Source organism: Ovis canadensis, chromosome 5 (genome assembly GCF_042477335.2).
Source record: "Ovis canadensis isolate MfBH-ARS-UI-01 breed Bighorn chromosome 5, ARS-UI_OviCan_v2, whole genome shotgun sequence".
Classification (NCBI taxonomy): domain Eukaryota; kingdom Metazoa; phylum Chordata; class Mammalia; order Artiodactyla; family Bovidae; genus Ovis; species Ovis canadensis.
In genome coordinates, this window is record NC_091249.1 from 74,599,576 (window position 1) to 74,619,886 (window position 20,311).

The following is a 20,311-nucleotide window of genomic DNA, read 5'->3' on the forward strand; positions in this document are numbered from 1 at the left end:
GATGAAGTGTACCCTTTTGCCATCAAGTATCTCCTCAATTTTGTGTGTGTGTCAGTAGCTCAGTCGTGTCTGACTCTGCCACCCCATGGACGGTAGCCCATCAGGCTCCTCTGTCCAAGGGATCTCCAGGCATGAGTAGTGGAGTGGGTTGCCATTTCCTTCTCCAAGAAGTTGTGAGTTCTGACTTTTATATGAAATCTCCTGATTTTAAGATGCTGATAGCTAGTCTCAAAGAAAAATGCTGTCAAAAGAATTTTGCATCCTGTTTTGGCTGGAGGGTCCTGGTTCTCAGCTTCTATGCTATAGAGTAGGATGGGGCGGGAGCCCGAGGAATGGGATGTGGGGACAGGAAAGGGGTTGGTGGGTGGAGATGACTTCAGAGACATGATGATATTGGAACTGGGGTCTTGAAGGATGAGTAAGTGTCCCAAGGGGTAGGGGAAGACATTCCAAGCAATGGGAACTTCATTAACGAAGGCTTAGATGCATGACCAAGACTGGTGACTGGTTGGGCGAGGCTGGAGTTTAGGAAGATGGCTGGTGATGTCGGCAAGGCCCAGGCAGGCCCAGGGCGGGAGGGAAGTGTTGAGGCCTCAGCCCGTAGATGTCCTTGAGGCCTGCGTGGCTCCACGGAAGTTTGAAACCTTTGTTTGGCATCCCTTGAGCCACAGGGGTGCAGGAATTCAGGCAGGTATGGAGGGCCTTGAATGGCTGGTGCTAGGCCCTTGAAGGGTTGCAGTAGGGGCCGCACTGGAGGCCCCCGTGGCCAGCTCGATGGTGGTCCGCGATTTGCCAGCTACCCGGCCTTCTCTGGGGCCAGGGGCTAGTTGGTCCCTCTCTTTCCCTCTTTACCCTCTCGTGGGCTTGAGCTTTGCATGGCCTTCTCTCTAGCCTTCTGGCTTCTATATGGCCTCTGCTCATCCATCCAGTTCCCCAGCAAGGCATGGCTCCCGAAAGTAGGGATTTGGGATTCCAAGGGCTGTTAGAGACTTAGAGAGTGCCCAGAGCTTGACGGTGCTTTGTGGGCTCAGGTGTTACCCACATTATGAGTACGCTAAATAGGAATAGATGAAAACAGCAGCTGGGCTTTCCTCAGGGTTGTGTGCCAGGCATGACACTTCCTATGTATCCACTCATTTAATTTTCACAACCTTGGAAAGTATGTCAAGTTTTCCAGTTTTACAGATTAGGAAACTGGGGGCACTTAAAGAATTTGCCCAAGATTACACATTTACTAGGTGGTAGGGCTTGGGTTTGAACGAAGCTGCCTATCTCTAGTCTGCCCGTGTAACCTTTAGGCTCTATTGACCTAGGGCTTTAGGGAGTTGGAGGCACTGGGTTTGGACTATGAAATTGTTACATTTCCCAGTGTACGTGCATTTTTTTAAAAATAGGGAAATGTCTGATTCCCACAGGGGTCGGTGACCCCAAGACGCCTGAGACTGCTGGTTGTGTCATTAGCACACATGTTGAAAGGCTGTTAATGCAACAGGCTGAAGGCCGGTGACCAGAGCACCCAGGCCAGCAGGGGCAGTGGGGTTAGATGGCCTGAGTAGGCAGGTGCCTCCCCACCCACTGTGCTCCTGTCCTGGCCCTGGGCCAAGGGGTGGGGCTCACTGTGGCCGCAGGGCAGAGGGCTGCCCTTATCAAAGGGGAATGGGACTTGGGTACACCCTGGGAATAAGCTGGGCCAGTCGCCCCAGCTCTCTCGGCTGCACCCGGGAAGCCTGTCCCGCCTTGCCCTGCCCTCAGATGGAACTGCAGGGACTCCCTGGAAAGCTCTGCCTGTTCCCTTACGCCTACGCTGTGCTATGCATCCCTCCCTCTCCCTACCCTGGGCCAACCCTTGCTTGGCTTTCTGGCCAGTTCAGGTACCACTTCCTTCAAGGAGCCTTCCTTGATCCTCCCCAGGGGGATTAAGTGCCCCTCAGTTCTCTCAGATACCCTCCCTCCTCCCACTGTCGCACTCCCTGCATCGTGGGTGCCTGTTTTCTTGGCTGCGTTGGGTTCCCTGTGATGCTGGTACATCGTAAGAGACTGAACTGTAGAATATCAGAGGTGGAAGAGTCCCCAGACATCATCTGGCCCAGGCCCCTCGCTGACTGACGAGAAGCCCAGAAAGGGGCAGAGTGTGCCTGAGGCCACACAGCACGTTATGGCAGAACTGGGAGCAGACCCAGCGGCTAAGACACATCCTCATTTCATACCCCTGCCTCTTTGCTGAGCACATCTTTTAAAAATATTTGTTTTCACCTATTCATGAGATAACAAATGATTATTATACAAAATCTAGGAAACAAAGGAAAAGAAAAGTCAGAGATAATTGTTACTGTTTTTTGTTTTGATTTTTGGATTTAGTACCAGTTTCTGGCTTACGCGTAAAATTTTTCACAAAAGACAGTATGGTCTTATAAAGATGTTTTCTACTTTAACAATATATATGGTAATTATATTTCTGTGTCAGTAAATGTCCTCCTTCAGCATACTGTAAATGGCTGCCTGGGATTCCATCACATGCTTGCATTATAATTGCTAAAGACAGCCCCCTATTGTTGGGCATTTGCTATTATAAACAACACTCTATGCTATTATACAGAACAGGGATTGGTTTTCTTGTGGGGAAATCTTTGCACACTTCTGCAATTACTACCTCTAGGATGAGTTCCTAGAAGTACAGCTGTAGGGTCTCTGGTAGACTGTGCCCACGCTGAGCAGACCATGTAGTCTGGGGGCTGGGAGCGGGTTTGAGGATCTTCATCCCTGCCTCTGGGTCTGAGACTCACATTCTCCTCCTGGCTGCGCCAGCCCAGTCCCTCACACCTCCTGCCCTCCCATCCTGCAGGGGAGCTCTCCTGCCAGCTTTCAGCAGCTGCCTCCACTCAGGTTTAAGGGAGACTAGAGGGCCGTGGTCGGGGTGCTGTTTGGGTGAGGATGTTGGGCGAGCTTGGGATCCTCAAGGCAGGGGGTTTGGTCGCCTGCTGTGCTGGGCTGGTGTATGCCACTGTGGGCTTGTGCCCTGAGGATGAGAGATGCCTGTTGTATTTGGGGCAGATAGCGACAGCTGCCGTTTCTTATGTGTGGCTTACGCCGTCCTCCTCCCATAGGTATCCTCAGTCACCCTCGGCCCCAGCCCGGTGCAGCAGGCCTGGTGATTTCACACGTGAGATCGCTGATGCTTGAGAGGGCCTTCTAGCACAGCCAAGCCGCTGATGCCTCACAGCCTAAGTCTGAATCCTAGTCTGAGCCTTAGGCTTTAATCTGTCAGATGGCACTGCTGGGCACACTCCGAGAGAGAAATGGGTGGGAAGCACGCGGGTAAGGGAGTGGGGGAACGCGGCGTTGGGTCGTGATTTAGAATTCCACCTCTAGCTGCCAGGCCTTGTGAACGCTTATCGTCCCACTTCATTCTTCCTGCTTCTGGAGTCTTCTTGGTGCAGTCTTGGACTCTGGTAATCATGATAAACCGCATCTATCACTGTAGACACCATATGCAGGTAACTGCTCAGCGTGATGTATGTATCATGGGACGAAACCTCCCAGCCTCTGGTGAGGCAGGTACTGTGGTTAACACATGGAGAGACTGAGGCTCAGAGAGATGAAGAAGCTTGCCCCAAAGCATGCACCCAGGTCGAGCAGCAGTAGTTGAACTCGGGCCAGCCTAGATCAGGTCCTGTGGGTCCACAGTCGGTGGAGCCCCCCAGGGCCCACACTCTGGCTTTCCACCTTCTGATTCTCCTTCTCTCTCCACAGCCTTGGCCCCAGGGGCCCCACTGAGTGAGTGGCATGCGGCGCCCCCAGGCCTGCCCAGCATCCTTCTGCCCGCTGCCCAGCACCCCCAGGAGGCCCTGACGCCCTGGGGCACTTCTGCTGTGCAAAGGACCACGTGGGGGTTTGCCATGGTGACATAAAGGGGTGCGGAGGAAGGAAGGAGCGCAACCTGGCTGGGAGGAAGGGCCAGGGCCCGGATCCTCCTCTCCCCTGCCCACTGCGGGCCTCACTCACTGAGTCTCTGTGAATCTCTTGGCCGGTGGACAACTCGGGCGTCTCCTCCTGCGTGGGGCCTTGGGGCAGGCCGGGGCCCTGGTGGCCACGGTCTCGGGGGCCAGGATGCCCGCCCTGGCGCGCCTCCGCAGGCTGTGTCGGCACGTGTCCCCGCAGGCCGTCCTTTTCCTGCTGTTCGCCTTCTGCCTGTTCAGCGTTTTTGTCTCGGCCTACTACCTTTATGGCTGGAAGCGGGGCCTGGAGCCCTCCGCGGATGCCCCCGAGCCTGACTGTGGGGACCCTCCTCCCGTGGCCCCCAGCCGCCTGCTGCCGCTCAAGCCCATCCAGGCAGCCACCCCTTCCCGCACGGACCCGTTGGTGCTGGTGTTCGTGGAGAGCCTCTACTCGCAGCTGGGCCAGGAGGTGGTGGCTATCCTGGAGTCCAGCCGCTTCAAGTACCGCACGGAGATTGCACCAGGCAAGGGCGACATGCCCACACTCACCGACAAGGGCCGCGGCCGCTTCGCCCTCATCATCTATGAGAACATCCTTAAGTATGTCAACCTGGATGCCTGGAACCGGGAGCTGCTGGACAAGTACTGCGTGGCCTACGGCGTGGGCATCATTGGCTTCTTCAAGGTACGCAGGGAGCAGGTCCGAGCAGTGAGGGGCTCCAGCCGAGCTCGATTCTCATCCCACCCTCGCTGGCTGAGTTCCTGACTTTCCCACCTGTACAGTGGGTGTAATAACAGCACCTCCTCCCAGCTTATTGGTCGTGAAGGGTGAGCGGGTGAGTGTTGGTAAGGTGCTTGGGGTACATGGTGCCTCGTGTCTGAAAGGGCCTTTTAAGTATTAGCTTTATTAGGAGCCTTGCCTGCCTTACACAGGCCTTGCATGCTGCTGGCCCATTCTTAAGAGTGGCTCTAGGGATAGGTGCAAAGGAGAAGAGCATGTGCTCTACTGGGTCATTCAAAACCTGTCACGGCAGTTCTCCCAAGGGCGGGGCTATGTCCCTGTTTTGCAGATGGGCAAACCAAAGCTCAGGAGGGTGAAGTTAGGTTACAGGAGGCTGTGCTGCCTGTAAGTGAGAGAGTCAGCCTCTGAGCCCAGACTCAGATGGTTGGGACTCTGGGTCCTATACCCTTTCCTCTTGGCTGTGGAGGGGTATATGGAGTTCATGCACCCCTTGAACCAGAGCCATTTTGCATTGGAGGAAGGAAGGGAAAGAAATCCCAGAGGACAGGTGAGCTGCTCTGGGCTTGTTGGGGTACCCGGAGCAACTGCTGGGACCACGGTCCTTTCTGAAATTGTCATGGAGAAGCTGTCCTTGGGGAGGAGGTTGGGGACAACAGGATAGGAGACCCAGAGGCTCTGGCCAGAGAACCCTGAACTGCAAGGTGGGTGACTGGGACTAGCTGGGTGCTTGGGGGTGTTTGTTCCTCCATTCAGCAATTATTTACGGAGTGCCTACCATGTTTAAGTTCTTCGGTGGGCACTGGGGACGCAGTGGTGATCGAAGTGTGCAAAGTCCCTGCGGTCGTGCTGTTGACATTTCTGTGCAATGGGTGGGGTGGGTGACTAGACAGTGGGCAAATAAACATACCATGTGGCAGGTGGTGATAAGTACAAAAAAAAAATAAGCAGGAAAGGGCACGTGGATGATGGGTATGGGCAGTGATGCTGGTTTTGATAGACTGGCCAGAGACGTTTTCTTTGATTAAGTGACTGGAAGGGCATGAGAGGAGCCCATGACTCTGTGCAAAGGGCCTTCCAGGCAGAGGAGACAGTAAACACACAAGTCCCAAGGTCGGCCCTTGTGTGGCGTGAGTGGAGAGAGGAGCAGGAGATGGGTCAAAAGTAGCCCATGTGCACCGGTGGCTGCTTGTTCGTGCCCAGGCGTTGGTGGCACAGCCGCGCTGTGCTGGGAGGACTGTGGTCTAGATGAGGGTGTCTCACGGTGTATTCTTTCACACACTAATGGAGTAGGATGCTCTGCCACTAGAAAAGGTTTTGTGGGCCAAGAAATTGAAGGCCCTTAGAAGTCCTGCAGTGGACCAACCTGGTGAGCTTTGTTCCCCAGCTGGCTTGATGACAAAACCCTTTATTTCATGTCTCAGCATCTGGGGAATGCTGGCCTGGTTTATGGCTGGGCAGTGGCGTAGCGTCAGACGGCTGCATTGTCTGCTTTCCCTTTGCTCCTGGACTCTGTTCCCTTTCCTGCCATGAGCTTCATTATGCTCGATGCAGAGCCCCAGGCCTGAGAAACGTCGGCGTGGCTGACAGCTACGGAGTGCTCAAGCACAGCCACACACATCCTATGCAGTTTATGTGAACTAACACATTTGCCACTCATAGACCATCCTCCAAACCAGGTGGAAGTCATCTTGATTTGAGAGAGAAGGAAACTGAGGCACGGAGGGGCAAAGCAGTGTCCCCACACTCAACACCTCTAATGAGCATAGGCGTAGGATTTGAACCTAGGTGATCTGGTTCCACAGACTTAATTCCCAACACTGGGATGGGTCCAGGAGCACTGAAAACCACGTATTTAGTAGCATTTGCACCAGAGGCCACGCCCAGTGCCCAGAGCTCCCCTGGTTTCTGGGGACCAGTCAGTGGACTCTGGTCATTGGGTGCAGTGGGTACAACAGAGCTGGGATCCTCTCAGGCCCTGGTCCCTTGCTATACAGAAGGTGAACATTTGGCCCAGGGAGGGGCAGGGGTATGCTGAGTCTCCTGTGGGGCCTGTGGTCATTCCAGTTTTCCATGCTCTTTCCACCCTTCTTTGTAAGACAAGACCCCCTCCGTGGTTTTCATCAGGGGCCGGTGACTTTCCATTCTGACTGGAGCCATCTGGTGGTCAAGCTGCATGTTTCTGCTCTTCTGTAAGAAACATGTGCTGCAGGTCGGGGGTTGGAACTCCAGGAGTCTGGAAGCGCTCACTTTCCAATGCCCACAGCACTGGACTCCCTGGTCAGTGGGAGAGCAGGGGCTGGAGAGTCCAGACTGTGGGTCAGCTCTTTCTGTCAGTTATAGACAGAGTGACCTTGGGCAGGATATTCAGCTGGTCTATGAAATGGAGCCAGTCACAGCACCCGCCTTTGTTGTGCCACATTGAAGACAGGACAGTGGACAGAAAGCACTAGCACAGTGCTTGGTACCCAGAGCCACCCAGGAGATGGCAGCTGGCTTGCCTTGCCATCTTACTCAGCACACGCAACTGGGGGTGGCTCTCTGTCTTGTGGCTCAGCCAACATGTGCCCCTGAAGTCCCTGAGGGCAGAGTCGGTCTTCATCAGTAGCCCTGTTTCCTGGCTGAGCCTGGCAGCTCCAGGTTCCCCCGGGTTGAGCACACCCTGACAGAGGCCTGACAAGGGCCACTAATGCTTTCTGTGCACACTTGTGTGTGTGTGTGTGTGTGTGTGTGTGTTACCTCAGTCGTGTCTGACTCTTTGCGACCCCATGGACTGTAGCCTGCCAGGCTCCTCTGTCCATGGGGATTCTCCAGGTAAGAAGACTATAGTGGGTTGCCACGTACTCCTCCAGGGGACCTTCCAGACCCAGGGATCAAACCCCTACATTGGCAACTGGAGTCTTTGCCACTAGTGCCACCTGGGAAGCCCTGTTTATACACTTAGTCTGTGCCACACCCTCAGCTCATTGCCCTGCAGGCCTTGTTGTTCAGTTGCTCAGTCATGTCCAACTCTTTGTGACCCTATGGACGGCAGCACTTAGCATGCCAGGCTTCCCTGTCATTCATCATCTGCCAGAGATTGCTCAAAATCATGTCCGTTGAATCGGTGACGCCATTCAATCATCTCATCCTCTGTCACCCGCTTCTCCTCCTGCCCTCAATCTTTCCCAGCATCAGGGTCTTTTCCAAAGAGTCAGCTCTTCCCATCAGGTGGCCAAAGTGTTGGAGCTTCAACCTAAGCGTCAGTCCTTCCAGTGGATAATCAGGGTTGATTACCTTCTTGCAGTCCAAGGGACTCTCAAGAGTCTTCCCCAGCACCACAATTCAAAACCATGAATTCTTCAGCGTTCAACTCTCTTTATGATCCAACACTCACATCCATACATGACTACTGGAAAAACCATAGCGTTGACTAGAGGGACCTTTGTTGGCTAAGTAATGTCTGTGCTTTTGAATACAATGTCTAGGTTTATCATAGCCTTATTTCCACGGAGCAAGCGTCTTTTAATCTCATGGCTGCTGTCCCCATCCCCAGTGATTTGGGAGCCCAAGAAAATAAAGTCTGTCACTGTTTCTACTTTTTCCCTATCTATTTCCCATGAAGTGATGGGATGGATGCCATGATCTTAGTTTTTCGAATGTTGAGTTTTAAGCCAGCTTTTTCACTCTTCTCTTTTACTTTCATCAAGAGGCTCTTGACTTCCTCTTCGCTTTCTGCCATTAAACTGGTATCATCTGCGTATCTGAGGTTGTTGATGTTTCTCCCGGCAGTCTTGGTTCCAGCTTGTGAGTCATCTAGGCTGGCTTTTCACAGGATGTACTACTCTGCATACAAGTGAAATAAGCAGAGTGGCAGTATACAACCTTGACGTACTCCTTTCCCAGTTTTGAGCCAGTCCATTGTTCCATGTTCGGTTCTGTTGATTCTTGTCCTGCCTATAGGTTTCTCAGGAGGCAGGAAAGGTGGTCTGGTATTCCCATCATTTTAAGAATTTTCCACAGTTTGTTGTGATCCACACAGTCAAAGGCTTTAGCATAGTCAATAAAGCAGAAGTAGATTTTTTTTTTTTAATTTCCTTGCTTTTTCTAAGATCCAACGGATGTTGGCAATTTGACCTCTGGTTCCTCTGTCTTTTTTGGATCCAGCTTGAGCACCTGAAAATTCTTGGTTCACATACTGCTGAAGTCTAGGTTGAAGAATTTTGGGCATAATCTTGCTAGCATGTGAAATGTGCAATTGTGTGGTAATTTGAACATTCTTTGGCATTGCCCTTCTTTGGGATTGGAATGAAAACTGACCTTTTCCAGTCCTGTGGCCACTAATGAGTCTTCCAGATTTGCTGACATATTGAGTGCAGCACTTTAACAGTATCATCTTTTAGGATTTGAAATAGCTCAGCTGGAATTCCATCACCTCCACTAGCTTTGTTCATAGTGAGTTTCATAAGACCCAGCTGACTTCACATTCCAGGATATCTGGCTCTAGGTAAGTGATCACACCATCATGGTTATTTGGGTCATTAAGACCTTTTTTGTACAGTTTCTCTGTGTCTTCTTGCCACCTCTTCATTTCTTCTGCTTCTGTTAGGTCCTTGCTGTTTTTGTCCTTTATTGTGCCCATCTTTCCATGAAATGTTCCCTTGGTATCTCCAATTTTCTTGAGATCTCTAGTCTTTTTGTTGTTTTCCTCTATTTCTTTGCATTGTTCACTTATGAAGGCTTTCTTATCTCTCCTTGCTGTTCTCTGGAACTTTGCATTCAGTTGAGTATATCTTGTCCTTTCTCCTTTGCCTTTCTCTTCTCTTCTTTTCTCAGCTATTTGTAAGGCCTCCTCAGACAACCACTTTGCCTTCTTGCATTTCTTTTTCTTAGGTATGGTTTTGGTCAGTACCTCCTGTACAATGTTACAAACCTCTGTCCACAGTTCTTCAGGCATTCTGTCTACCAGATCTAATCCCTTGAATCTATTCATCAACTCCACTGAATAATCGGAAGGGCTTTGATTTAGGTCAGACCTAAATGCTCTAGTGCTTTATCATATATAATTCTCATAGGTCCTGGTGAAGTGAGTACTTTGTTTTCAGGTGAGGAATTGAGGCTCCAAAAGTAACATGGCTGTCTAGACTGACACAGCTCGTAAGTCTGAGCCAAGATTCAGCCACCACGCTCAGCTCTTTTAGCCCACTTGCAGGAGCAAACTGACCAATGGCTGTAAGACCTGAGGCCCTAAGAAGTAGTGCCTTGGGAAGTAGCACCCTGAGGTTTCCAAGGTCATGCAATCAGTTACTCTCAGTCTGTACTGCTGCTGCTAAGTTGCTTCAGTTGTGTCGGACTCTGTGCGACCCCATAGATGGCAGCCCACCAGGCTCCCCTGTCCCTGGGATTCTCCAGACAAGAATACTGGAGTATTGCCATGTCCTTCTCCAATGCGTGAAAGAGAAAAGCAACTCTCAGCAACCCCATGGACTGCAGCCCACCAGGCTCCTCCGTCCATGGTATTTTCCAGGCAAGAGTACTGGAGTGGGGTGCCATGTACTAGGCCTCCCCATTCCCGGCCAGGGCTTTTCCTTCCTCTGCCTGATGACCCCACTGGAAGACTTGGTGTCTCCTGTGTGGGTCCCCAGTGCTGAAGGACAGGAGGGATTCCTCTCCCTTGGGGCGAGGCCCACAGTGGGGATTCAGTCTCTGCCGTGCTTATGGTTACTTTCCCTTCCCTTCTCAGACATTTGCTTTCACTGCAGGTTGGGGTGGACAGTCAGTGACTTGGCTTTCTCCCTTCCTCTCCACGTCCCAGCAGGCCAGCTGCCTGAGCTGCCAGCGCCTGGCAGTCAGTTCAGGATCGGGGCTTTGAAATGGGATCCCCCAGTGCCTGTGGTCCACTGTGGCCTCCCCGGCCACAGCAGGTGATGGACAGGGTCTGAGATGTCGCTGGCCCCCACTGCCTTTGTCCCCGGTGCTAGCTTAGTAGTCTTGGGGACTCTGGGGCTGGGGGAGGGGCCTCTCAGTTTGGGACTCTCAGCACAAGGGTGGGGAGTTGGCACGTGTTCCTGGTGTGTGGAGAGTGTAACACAGGCCCCTTACCTCAGCTTGTGAGGCCAGGGCCCTCCAGAGCCTTACAGAAAAGCACTTGTGCATGGAGGTTATTACTGAAAGGTGCCCTGGCACAAGGCTCGGCCCTCTCAAGTGTCCTTGCATGGCGCTCACAGGCCAGCTCTCCAGCATGGCCCAGCGCACCACCCTGCCTCCCTCTCCAACCATTTGGCACCCTTTGTCCACTCTTGCTTTGTCCCACCACACTCATTCCTGACACAGTGGTCAGGTGGACCTTTAAAATGCAAATAGGAACCTGTCATCCCTCTGTTCAAATCCCGTTGATGGAGTCTGTTGGCTTCCCAGTGCCACTTCCAGCCTCCAGGGTCCTGCAGGGCTGGCCCCAGCTGACCTTTCTGCCTCATCTCCCTGTTGATCACTCTGCTGGCCTTTCCATGTTCCTTGACTGTGCCGCACTCTCTCCAATCTCAGGACCTTTGCACTTGCTGTTCTTTGAACTTGGCTCCCACCTCTGCCCTAGTTGACACTTACTCATTCTTTAAATCTTAGTTCAGGAGTCCGTTTCCTAGCGAAGCCTCTCTTGAGCTAGCTTACTGTGCTCAGTTACCTACTCTTCTAGAGCTCTGAACCTCTTCTGTATAGTTGTGCCACATTGACGTTTTATGTGCATTTCTGCTATTTTGATTTCTCTCTTCTCTGCTTGCCTTTATAGTTCATAAGGGCAGGAGCAGTGTCTGTTTTCTCGCCATGTGCCTGTTACTTAACACAGTGCCTGGAATAGTGAATAATTGTGGGTTAAACAAATGAAATGTGTAATGAACAGCTGGCATGTGCCAGGTATTCGGGATCTGTCTGTTCTTTTTAAAAATTCAGTTGCTCATCAAATATGCCTTTTCTCCCACTGGGTGTCAAGCCTGTGCTGGCACCAGGGATCCAAGGTGGAAATGACATCATCCCTGCCCTTGAGAGGGCGCAGACTGGCAGAGAGACTCTGAACAGATAGTGCCGCAGCCGAGGTGAGAGGTGCTGCAGTTGAGGCTTTAATATGGTCCCAGGGATGAGAAGAGGGCAGATGCATTGGGTTTTGAAGGATGAGCAGGAGTTTGTCAGGCCAAGAAGACGCAAAGGAGCTGGCACAGGGACAAAGACAGATTGTACTACAATCAGAGGAAGGTGACTGGGAGGGTGAAGGACAAGAGGCAGGGGCTGTGGGTCTAGGGAAGAGGAAGGAGAGGGTGCTGTGGGTACTGTCTGAAGGTCCCCAGAGAGCTGGCAGCGGTGGATCCTGGGAGGAGACAGAGGCACAGGGAGCTGGACTCCTGCGGGCCGTGGCCTCGGGAGTGCTGGGGCGTCTAGGGGTTGGGAGCATTTTGCGGCGGAGTATCTACTCCTGTACCCCAGCAGTCTCCTGCGCTCTGATCTCTTCTCCATGGGCATTCGCCAAGGCTTTCTCCTGAAGGAAAGATGGTGTAGCAGAAGCCAGCTTGGAAAGCCCAGGCAGGGAACCTGGTGGTCAGGCGGGCGGGCTCTGGGGTCAGCCATCTGGCTGTGCGGTGTGGCTCATCCTGACCACTGTGTGACCCAGGACGGCACTGCGCTCAGGGCCTCGGTGTCCTTGCCTATGAAGCGGGGCGACAGAGGCTGATGTGAGGACTGAAGGAGAGATGGTGGCGCCGCCAGCCCTGTTCTGCTCACTTTGCCAGGCTTAATGCTCACCCTCCTCCACCAGCCCTGAGGGACTTGCTGCCATTCTTGGCCATGTTTTATAGCAGAGGAAACTGAGGCGTGAGGAGGTTACATAACTTGCTCAAGGTCAGGCAGACTGGTGGCGGAATCCATGCGCTCCACTGCTAGCTTTCCCATGTGTGATTTTGGACAGGTTACCTAGCCTTTCCGGACCTGGTCTCCTTGTCTGCATAACGGAGATGCCTCCATCGTGGGGCTGCTGGGAGGATTACAGGGCCCCTTCATGTGAAGTACGCGAGCCTGGCTCCTGGCTTTGGGAAGGCGTCCTGTGTGTTAGCTGGTGTAGTACTGAGATGGGCGGAGTGGAGCATGCTACATTCACACAGGCTCAGGAGTGTGATGAGGCCTCCGGGAATGAGAGCGGGTACTGCTGACATTACTGTTCTCTGCCCATCTCAGTATTACACCTGAGATTCCATGGTCCCAGGAGGCTGTGGATCTGATGGCTGTCTTCCCCCTCCCCTCTCCTCCCCTCTCCTCCCCTCCCTGCTGCAGGCCAATGAGAACAGCCTGCTGAGCGCGCAGCTCAAAGGTTTCCCCCTGTTCCTGCACTCGAACCTGGGCCTGAAGGACTGCAGCATCAACCCCAAGTCCCCGCTGCTCTACGTGACCCGGCCCAGTGAGGTGGAGAAGGGCGTGCTACCCGGCGAGGACTGGACTGTGTTCCAGTCGAACCACTCCACTTACGAGCCGGTGCTGCTGGCCAAGACGCGCTCGTCTGAGTCCATCCCGCACCTGGGCGCGGACGCCGGGCTGCATGCCGCGCTGCACGCCACAGTGGTCCAGGACCTGGGCCTGCACGACGGCATCCAGCGTGTCCTTTTTGGGAACAACCTCAACTTCTGGCTGCACAAACTCGTCTTCGTTGACGCCGTGGCCTTCCTCACGGGCAAGCGCCTCTCGCTGCCTTTGGACCGCTACATCCTGGTGGACATCGATGACATCTTCGTGGGCAAGGAGGGCACACGCATGAAGGTGGAGGACGTGAAGGTATGGCTGGGGGTGCCAGCGGGGGCATGGGATGCCTCAGCACCATCAGCATCTGCTGTCCCCACTGTGACTTTGCTCTCTGTACCTCCTTTATGCTGTCCGTCCCCCTCCCTTGGCCGTTTGGTTCTATTGTCGTCTTCGCAGCAGGTTGCCATTTAAAATTATTTGAAGTACTGAATATAGAGGAATTTTGCTTCTGGATATGTGGGGCTCAGGAACGTAACTACTGAGAGATGGGCGCTGTGCAGAGTTGTTTACCTACCTCTTAATCCAGACATGATTTTTAGCTCTCAAAAATGTGTATGTCAGTATCAAAGCTCCTCCAAAACTCATAAAACAAGAATTAGAGCTTAAATTATACACAAGGCATGCTTTAACTGAGCTCTGTATGGATGGTGGAAGGCATGTATTTAATTCAAAAAATGTTTACCTAACTTAACTAACTATATGTAGAAGCATTTTGCAAGCCATGAAATTTTACACGTTTCACTGTAAAAGAGACACCTACAAATTAAGACCATTAAGCATTCTCTAAAAGACAGCTTCCATCTACTCACTATTTTACTCAGGGTTATATGCAAAGGGAACAACATCACTTGTGTAAATGGGGAAATAAGTATCACATGCCATAAATAGAGGGCAGCCATAACAATATATCCAGTGAAAACAAAACAGGGGATTAAATTCTAGCGAAGTCCTGCTGCCTACTGACCGCCTGTCCTCTCTTATGTGAGATTAGTGAGAGTTAGAAGTGTATTAGCACCAAACCAAGACTTTTTTTTTTTGATGTTAGGAGGAGTGAAAGAGACTTTGCAGGAATGCTTTCCTCCCATGGGTATTGTGTTGGGATTCTCTGTAGGTCCTGAAAGGGCCATAGTGGGTAGGGCCCCTGGGGTGAGGGGCAGGGGGATGTGTTGACTCTTCCTTGGTCCAGAGTGAACTCTGTGCTCCTCCTTACACCTCCAGAGGAGAAGAGCAGAGCAGGGGCTGTTGGGGAGCAGGCAGTGTCTGGGGAGTCAAGACCTGGGTTCAAGTCCCAGTCTGCCCCTAAGTGGGTAACCTGAGTACACCCCTTCATTTGTCTGAGCCTCAGCAGTGAAATGACAAGATGGCGTGGGTGGGAGGGCCCTGGATGGCTGGGGTGGGGGTGGGGTGTGTGTGCAGGTACCAGGCTCTGAGCTCTCTGCCTCACTTTTAGGACAGGGCAGTATTGCTTTTTTACATGTTTGCTTCTGAGATTTCACCTCCTCAAGGGCTCCTCTGTTGGAAGAAAGTTTTGTGACAACTCCTCGTGACCCTTCCAGCTGAGGCTTCATACAATGCCACAACCCACCTCCGGCAAAGTAGATTACTCTGTTTTCTGCCTAGGTCATTCTTCCAGTGGCCCAGCCTTGCTCTCTCCTCTGTAACTTGGGTCTTTGCTCCCTGTCCAGGATGAGTCCTTGAGAAGTCCAGGGTTGGCCCCAGAAGGAAATCAGGCTGCCAGACTCACTGTGTCTCCCATGAACCCCAGACTTGGTCTCTTGGTTCTTATTTTCCCCATTTTTAGAGTGAGAAGAGTGCTAGCAGTTTTGAGCTGTTTCTGTAGAAGAGTACCAACAGAGATGCCTTCTTCCACGCACACAGCTCAGTGGAGACTGCCGAGCCCTCCAGCAGCCGGGTCCCATTTGCCTTAAGCATCCTTTTTTGAGTCAGAATGGACAGCTTAAAAAATTTTTTTTCTTCAGTCCCAAGCACTGGCGACAACTGAGCTTTTCTTCCAGAAACATGAATGTTGCCTCATTAACTTGTACAGTACGGGCTGTCCAGTACAACTTAAGTAATACCAACAGCAGCTTTTATTCAAGGCTTGGCAAGCGCCAGGCTCTGTGTTCAGCCCTTTCTGTGTGTTGCCTCATCTGATCCTCACAGCAGCTTTGTGAGATGGGTATTGTTTTAAATCCCGTTTTACAGAGGCAGACACTAAGATTCAGAAAGGTGAAGTGACTGGCCCAAGGCAACACAGCTAGGGCATGGCTATCCATGAGGTAGTGCATGGCCCCAGGAGAGCCAGGACTTTCTGTTTCCAAAGTGTTCTGATAGCAGGCTCTTGCAGGTTTCCCAGCAGCCTTGCACATCATGCCTGGTAGGGATTTTTTGAGTCCCTACTCCAGAGGGCAACTGTTTGTTTGACAAGGGTCAGCATCCCTTCACTGACATGCAAAGCACTGGGTGTGCCATGCATGGAAACGCTGCATTGCTGGACACACAGTACATCTTTGGAAAAGTTGTGGTCCTTTGATATCAGCCTTTTAGTCACCAGTGAGGTGAAATCCCCCTCATTTGGCAGATGGAGATGTGAGGCTCACAGTGGCAGTGACTGCAGGCGTGGCGATGCCACCATTTTTCATCATTTGCCAAAACGCCAGGCTGTTTTACATGTAGTATCTCATTTAGAGTCCCATGAGAGAGCTGTTGTTATCCCCATTTCACACCTAGGGAAACTGAGGCCTGGAGAAGTTGCTAAACTTTCTCAAGGACACAGCAGTACCAGGCTTAGGGTCTAGGCCTTGTCTGGCTGGAGGCGTGGTGGAGGTGGCGGCACAGGCCGGCTTCGTGGGAATGGGGCCTGCACAGTCACATAGGGCCCCATGCTTTGAAGACGCCCACACAAGGTGATCCTCTGCTGTTGCCTTCCTGACATTTTTAACAATTTTTGTGCAAACATCCCTATTCTTATTTTTCCCTGGGCCTTGCAGCCTTTGTAGCTGGTCCTGTTGGAGCCAGACCCTTGATGTGGGCCCTCATGGGAGGAGCAGGAGCTCCTGGCTTCCTCTCACCCCACTGTCCCCACTCTGCCTATCCTAGGCCCTGTTTGATACACAGAACGAACTACGGACACACATCCCAAACTTCACTTTCAACCTGGGCTACTCAGGGAAATTCTTCCACACAGGTAAGTGGGCCTGGCTCTGCCCCTACTCACAACTTCCACGGGCCCTCAGCATCCAGACCCTCGGAGTGCAGTGCCGTGGGGACAACAGGAGAGTGCATGGACCCACTTAGGGTCACATTTGACCTGACCCCTGTGGCCTCTCCCAGAACCACACAGCCCACAGAGCAGTCACAGCCCCAGGTAGAGGGCATTTGGGGGTAGCAGTGATGTGACGACAGCCCCCAGTTCATCCCCGGCCCTCAGGCTCTGCTGTCCTGGGAGTGGGCATCTTCTCCCTCTTGTCTGTCTCACCCCCACCTTTAATATTCTTTGTACTACTTCTGCCTTACAAAGGAATTGGTTGAATTTTAAGAACATTACAGAAATACATAGCAGAGAAAGTGAAAAGGCACTATAATTGTACCCACCCCAGAGACGAGCACTGTCATGAGTTTATTTTCTTTCTTTCTTTTTAAAATTTTATTGATGTATAGTTGATTTACAATGTTGTATTAGTTTCAGGTGTACAGAAAAGTGATTCAGTTATACATATATACATATCCATTCATTTTTAGATTCTTTCCTCATATAGGTTATCCCAGAATATCGAGGAGAGTTCCCTGTGCTGTACGGCGGGTCCTCGTTGGCTCTCTCTCTCATTTATGGTCGTGTGTACATGTTAATCCCATACTGCTGATTATCCCTCCCCCTTCTTTGGTAACCATAAGTTTGTTTTCCATATCTGTAACTGTTTCTGTTTTGTGACTAAGTTCATTTGTATCATTTTTTAGAAGTCAGATTCCACTTATGAGATATGATATTTACTTTGGCTTATTCAGTATGATAATCTGTAGTATCCATGTAGCTGCAAATGGCATTATTTCATTCTTTTTAATGGGTGAGTAGTAGGTACTGTCAGTTGCTCAGTCGTATCCGACTCTTTGCGATCCCATGGACTGTGCCCGCCAGGCTCCTCTGTCTGTGGGATTCTCCAGGTAAGAATACTGGAATGGATTGCCATTCCCTTCTCCAGAGGATCTTCCTGACCCAGGAATTGAACTTGGGTTTCCTGCGTTGCAGGCAGATTCTTTACCGTTTGAGCTACTATATGTGCCTCCTCTTTATCCATTCCCCTGTGGGTGGACATTTAGGTGGTTTCCTTGTCTTGGCTGTTGTAAATAATGCTGCAGCGAACATTATGGTGCATGTATCTTGTCAAATTATGGTTTTCTCTGAATATGTGCCCAGAACTGGGATTGCTGGATCATATGGTAGCTCTATTTTAGTTTTTTAGGAAACCTCCATAACATTCTCCCTAGTGGCTATACCAGTTTACATTCCTGCCAACAGTGTAGGAGGATTCCCTTTTCTCCACACCCTCTTCAGCATTTACTGTTTGCATATTTTTTTGATTTTTTTAATTGGAGAATTGTTTTACAGTGTTGGGGGGATCTCTGCCTTACATCAGTGCAAATCGGTCATGATCATATATGTGTATATATCCCCTCCCTCTAAGCCTCCCCAGCCCCCTGGCCTGCTCCACTCCTCTGCGTCATCACAGAGCACCGTGCAGAGCTCCCTGTCTATTGTTTGCATAGTTTTTGATGACGGCCATTCTGACTGGTGTGAAGTGATAGGTCACTGTATTTTGCTTTCCTTTTCTCTGATATTTAGTGATGTTGAGTATCTTTTCATGTGCTTTTTGGCCGTCTGTATGTCTTCTTTGCAGAAACGTCTGATCTTCTGTCTATTTTTTGATTGCGTTGTTTTTTCGACCTAGAGCTTCATGAACAGTTTTGTGTCTATTTTGGAGATTAATCCCTTGTCAGTCACTTTGTTTGCAAATATTTTCTCCTATTTTGTGGATTGTCTTTCTGTTTATGGTTTCCTTTGCTGTGCGGAAACTTTTGAATTTGAGTCCCATTTGTTTATTTTTGTTTTTATTTTCATTACTCTGGAAGGTTAGTTCAAAAAGATCTTGCTGCGATATGTCAGAGTGTTCTGCCTATGTTTTCCTCCAAGAGTTTTATAATGTCCAGCCTTATATTTAGTTTTTGATCCATTTTTAGTTTATTTTTGTGTCTGGTATTAGAGAATAATTTCATTCTTTTGCATGTAGCTGTCCAGTTTTCCTGGCACCATTTATTGAAGAAGACTGTCTTTTCTCCAGTGTGTAGTCTTGCCTCCTTTGTCATAAGTTAATTGCACCTGAGTGCGGGGTTATGTTTCTGGGCTTGCAGTCCTGTTCTGTTGACCTGTATTTCTGCTTTCGTACCAGTAGCATGCCTCTCGGTGACTGGGCTTTGTAGTGTAGTCTGAAGTCAGGGAGCCTGATCCCTCCGCCTGCATTTTCCTTTCTCAGCATTGCTTTGGCTATTCAGTCTTTCGTGACTCTGTACAGACTTAAAATTTTTGATTCAGTGAGAAATGCTATTGGTAATTCGATAGGGATTGCATTGAATCTGTAGATTGTCTTGGGCAGTATACTCATTTTTGACAGTATTGATGCTTCCAATCCAAAAGCATGGTGTTTCCCTCCATTTGTGTCATCTTCTGTTTCTTTTCATCAGTATCTTATAGTTTTCATAGTACAGATCTTTTGTCTTACATGGGTTTATTCCTAGGTATTTTATTCTTTTTGATGTGATGATAAATGGGATTGTTTTCCTAATTTCTGTTTCTGACCTTTATTGTTCGTGTGTAGGAAAGCAAGTGATTTCTTTGTATTAATTTTGTACCCTGCAACTTTACCAAATTGATCAATGAGCTGTAGTAGTTTACTAGTACCATCCTTAGGATTTTCTGTGTATAGTATCATGTCATCTGCAAACAGTGGCAATTTTACTTCTTTTCCAGTTTAGATTCCTTTCATTTCTTTTTCTTCTTTGATTGCCATGGCTAGGACTTCTAAAACTATGTTGAATAAAAGTGGTGGCAGAGGACATCCTTGCCTTGTTCCTGATTTGTAGGGAATGGTTTCAGCTTTTCACTATTGAGAATGGTATTAGCTGTGAGTTTGTCATATATGGCCTTTAGTATGTTGAGGTAAGTTCCCTTTATGCCCACTTTCTGCAGTGTGTTTTTTTTTTAAAATCATAAATGGGTGTTGCATTTTGTCAAAAGCTTTCTCTGCATCTATTGAGATGATCATATGGTTTTTGTTCTTCAGTTTGTTAATGTGGTATGTCACACTGATTTGTGGATATCGAAGAATTCTCTCATCCTTGAGATAAATCCCACTTGATGGTGGTGTGTGATCCTTTCAGTGTATCGTTGGATTCAGTTTGCTGCTATTTTGTTGAGTGTTTTGTGTCTCTGTTCAGTAGTTTCTTTTGTGTGTGTTGTGTCTTTGGTTGGTGTCAGGGTGATGGTGGCCTCATAGAATGAGCTTGGGAATATTTCTTCTCTGCAGTTTTTGGGAAGAGTTTCAGAAGGATAGGATAGGCATTAACTCTCCTCTAAATGTTTGATAGAATTTGCCTGTGTAGCCCCCTGGTTATGGACTTTTGTTTTGGGAGTTTAAAATCACTGTTTCAGTTTCAGCACTTGTGACTGGTCTGTTCATATTTTCTGTTCCTCCTGGTTCAGTCTTGGAAGGTTGTGTCTTTCTCAGAATTTGTCCATTTCTTCTAAGTTGTCCGTTTTTTTTTTTGCATATAGTTTTTGTGCGTATGTGTGTGTGGTCATCTTATGACCCTTTGTGTTTCTGTGGTGTTCATTGTATAACTTCTTCATTTCTAATTTTATTGATTTGCACCCTTTGCCACTTCTTTCTGGGAAGTTTGGCTAAAGGTTTACCAGTTTTATCTTTTCAGAGAACTAGGTTTTAGGTTCATTGATCTTTTCCATTGTTTTCTTTGTCTCTATTTCACTGATTTTTTGCTGTGATCTTTATGATTTCTTCTCTTTTACCAACTTTGGGTTTTGTTACTTCTT

General features: G+C 49.9%; 1 protein-coding gene across 5 annotated transcripts in view; it reads left to right on the forward strand.

The window, feature by feature from the left end:
* NDST1 (N-deacetylase and N-sulfotransferase 1) overlaps positions 1 to 20,311 on the forward strand; it is a 99,727-nt gene that overhangs the window by 45,350 nt on the left and 34,066 nt on the right. For 4 of the 5 annotated variants that reach the window (XM_069592436.1, XM_069592437.1, XM_069592440.1 and 1 more), the window contains 3 exons: positions 3,751 to 4,620; positions 12,967 to 13,461; positions 16,309 to 16,396. In XM_069592436.1, coding sequence (XP_069448537.1) covers positions 4,108 to 4,620; positions 12,967 to 13,461; positions 16,309 to 16,396 — 1,096 coding nt within the window. In that variant the 5' untranslated portion in view covers positions 3,751 to 4,107. Of the gene's footprint in view, positions 1 to 3,750; positions 4,621 to 5,134; positions 5,225 to 12,966; positions 13,462 to 16,308; positions 16,397 to 20,311 lie in introns of those variants that run through there. The other variant, XM_069592441.1, reaches the window with a different exon arrangement.